Source organism: Camelina sativa, chromosome 16 (genome assembly GCF_000633955.1).
Source record: "Camelina sativa cultivar DH55 chromosome 16, Cs, whole genome shotgun sequence".
NCBI lineage: Eukaryota > Viridiplantae > Streptophyta > Magnoliopsida > Brassicales > Brassicaceae > Camelina > Camelina sativa.
In genome coordinates, this window is record NC_025700.1 from 20,301,177 (window position 1) to 20,303,827 (window position 2,651).

Consider the following 2,651-nt stretch of genomic DNA (forward strand, 5'->3'; position numbering starts at 1 on the left):
TTTTTTTTTTGTGTTAGTATATTAACTCAAGGTTGTATTTATTCATTAATGTTAATTATAAGGTGAATAATTACAGCTTTACCCCTTTTAACTTTAAAGGAAGCAAATGAGACGGGTACAACTGTTTATGTAAGTCAGTGTGTCACTGTCACAAACTGTCGGTCGCTATATCAATTTTTATTAGGTGTCCACATTTATAATATAATAGGAAAAAGAACTAATTTGTTTGTAAATAAAATTAGTAGGCCAACATTTAAAATTGGGAAAAAAAATTGTTAGCTAAAAAATCTGATGGGTAACAACAGATTTAATAAGTTGAATAAGGAACAAGTGGGGTTAGTGGTAGGCTTCATTTTTGTTGCCATTTGTTGCCATATCTCACCATGCAAGGCTTCCCCCTCTTGGTCGACTCTAGCCAGAGGTGTATGTATATATATGACCAGTATTGAGTCTATTGACCAGTATGCCAATGAAAGACAAAGTAGGAGAATTTGAGATTATTGGGCCTGGGGTTTACCAAGCATTAAACTAGCCCAATAGCACGCCAACTTCGCAGAATCCCTAAATCCAAACCCCTTTTTTTTTTTGTTAATAACATCGATTATTATGGCTAAATTATATGGTAGATTTAATGCAATTTTGTTATTAATGCCATTATTTGCAGATCCTGTGGNGTCATTTTATGCCTTCTTTATTAATTTTTATTAATTAATATTAAGTTATCAAATCAATTTTTACCATGCATAATTTTTTCTTTAAAAATTTTTTATATTAAAAAGATATCAAAATAAAAAAACCTTTTCATTTCGACTAGTAAAGTACTTATAAATAGCCAATGAAAAAAGAAATGTCTGGCCGTACATAAAAAGTATTAAAAAAAAAAATAGATGTCAAAATTGCTTACCACTTCAGATTCTTCTTCGGGCTGTTCATCATCATGCTGCTGCTGTGGCGACTGCGGTGGCGGCTGCTGTGGCGACTGCGGTGGCGGCTGCTGCAAAATTTAGAATATACCAACATTACTTGCTTGTTTTGTATGAACCCTTGCATAGTTTATGCAATTAAGATAACTCTTTTTTTTTTTTCTAACGATGGTAAATTTTTATGTTTATATTCAATAATGGTAGATACTAGATACATGTTACATACAGCAACTTTCTAACACAAACGCCGGTTACAAATGTCGATCGATAAAATTACCATCATTTAGAAGCAATTCAATATATAAGTCTATCATCATTAAAACAAATATACATAGTCTATGTTAGTGATGCGAGTTCGAAACTGTGGTTGAGTGTGTGTTTTCATTTTTTTATTCTAGTTTAAGGCTTTTATAAATGAAATCCAGACCTTTAACCGGGAAAAATATCTGAATCACAAACCGAAAGGGACATCTAATTAATCCCAAATCAAAAAAAAAAAAAAGTAAGGTCAAATTTTCTGGGTTTATAAATAATTTATCTGAGTTAGGTTTTTGAAAAATCAGAAATCAAAAATCCTAATTATATATATTTTTTAATCAATATCCTAATTAGATTTAAATCCGTTCTTCACCGAATCATCGTTTTGACGTGTCGTCTTTTCCTGTTTCGTTTCTTTCATTGCACCATCTGTCTTCATTAATTACATAATGATATTTCTAAAACTAAATAAAAGATCTAAATAAAAACAACAATTAATAAAGACGACGTACCAGAGGATCGTTACTACGCTTAGCTCGTAATAAAACATTACTATCCAGGAAGAGACGATGCGGATGGCTATAGGCCTGCCGCTTATAACACTTGACGCAGAGATCAAACGTGTCGTCGCCACATTTCGATTCAAAGCACGTTACACACGTGAAGTATAAACCACTCAGAGCATGGAGGCACACGTCGCAACAAACGGTATGCGTCCGAGCCACATAGTAAAGCGTCAAGACCTCCGTGAAGTCGAGCTGACCGTCCCCATTTTGGTCAAGCGTCGGAAACATCTCGGGATGGAAGCTAGCTAAACCGGCGGTTTTACCCAAGAAGTCGGTATACTCACGAAGGCTGACACGGCCGTTACCGTCAACGTCCATTGCCCGGAAAAACTGACGTGCCAAATTCTTTTGTTCCTCGGTGCCGTTGTTGTAATAAGCAACCGCCGCTTCCCGGAGCTCTTCCATTATTGATGAGATTGTTGAGAGAGATAAGTGAGAATGGAGAATATGTGATGTGAATGAATGGATTTTATATATGTGAATGGAGAATATCTTGTTTAAGGTACATGCATGTGTGTGGATGTTATGAAGAGGAGACTTGCTTAAGTCAAAATGATCAATGACTTTTAACAAAATGAAAAAATATATATTTTTTATAATTATTTAGAGGAAAATTTTATATTAGTACATCTACATAATTATATACATCAACCCAGACTTTTTAAAATAATAATACATCAATTCTTGTATTCATTTAACAACACAAACTTAACAAAGAGATAACTTAATTCCATTAAATTTAATTTTATTCAAAATATTAATATATAGATGATAAATTTTAAATACCAAAAAATAAAATCCTAAAAACTCCACTATTTATTTTTCTACAAAATCTAAAAATACAAAAATATAGAATTAATATTATGTTAAAAGTATAAAATATAAAATTGAGCTATATTTTTAT

The 2,651-nt window shown here is 32.4% G+C and overlaps 1 protein-coding gene across 2 annotated transcripts; it reads right to left on the minus strand.

Annotated features, from left to right (window-relative positions):
• On the minus strand, positions 857-2,197 carry LOC104751444. 2 transcript variants are annotated; one of them, XM_010473387.2, is made up of 2 exons: positions 1,694-2,197; positions 857-991 (listed from the first exon to the last, which is right to left on the minus strand). In XM_010473387.2, exons 1-2 carry the CDS (start codon positions 2,150-2,152, stop codon positions 872-874), a joined length of 579 nt encoding a protein of 192 aa, XP_010471689.1. In that variant the 5' UTR covers positions 2,153-2,197; the 3' UTR covers positions 857-871. The 2 variants fall into 2 exon arrangements, with proteins under 2 accessions (XP_010471689.1, XP_010471688.1); XM_010473386.2 differs by having other exon boundaries at positions 857-994.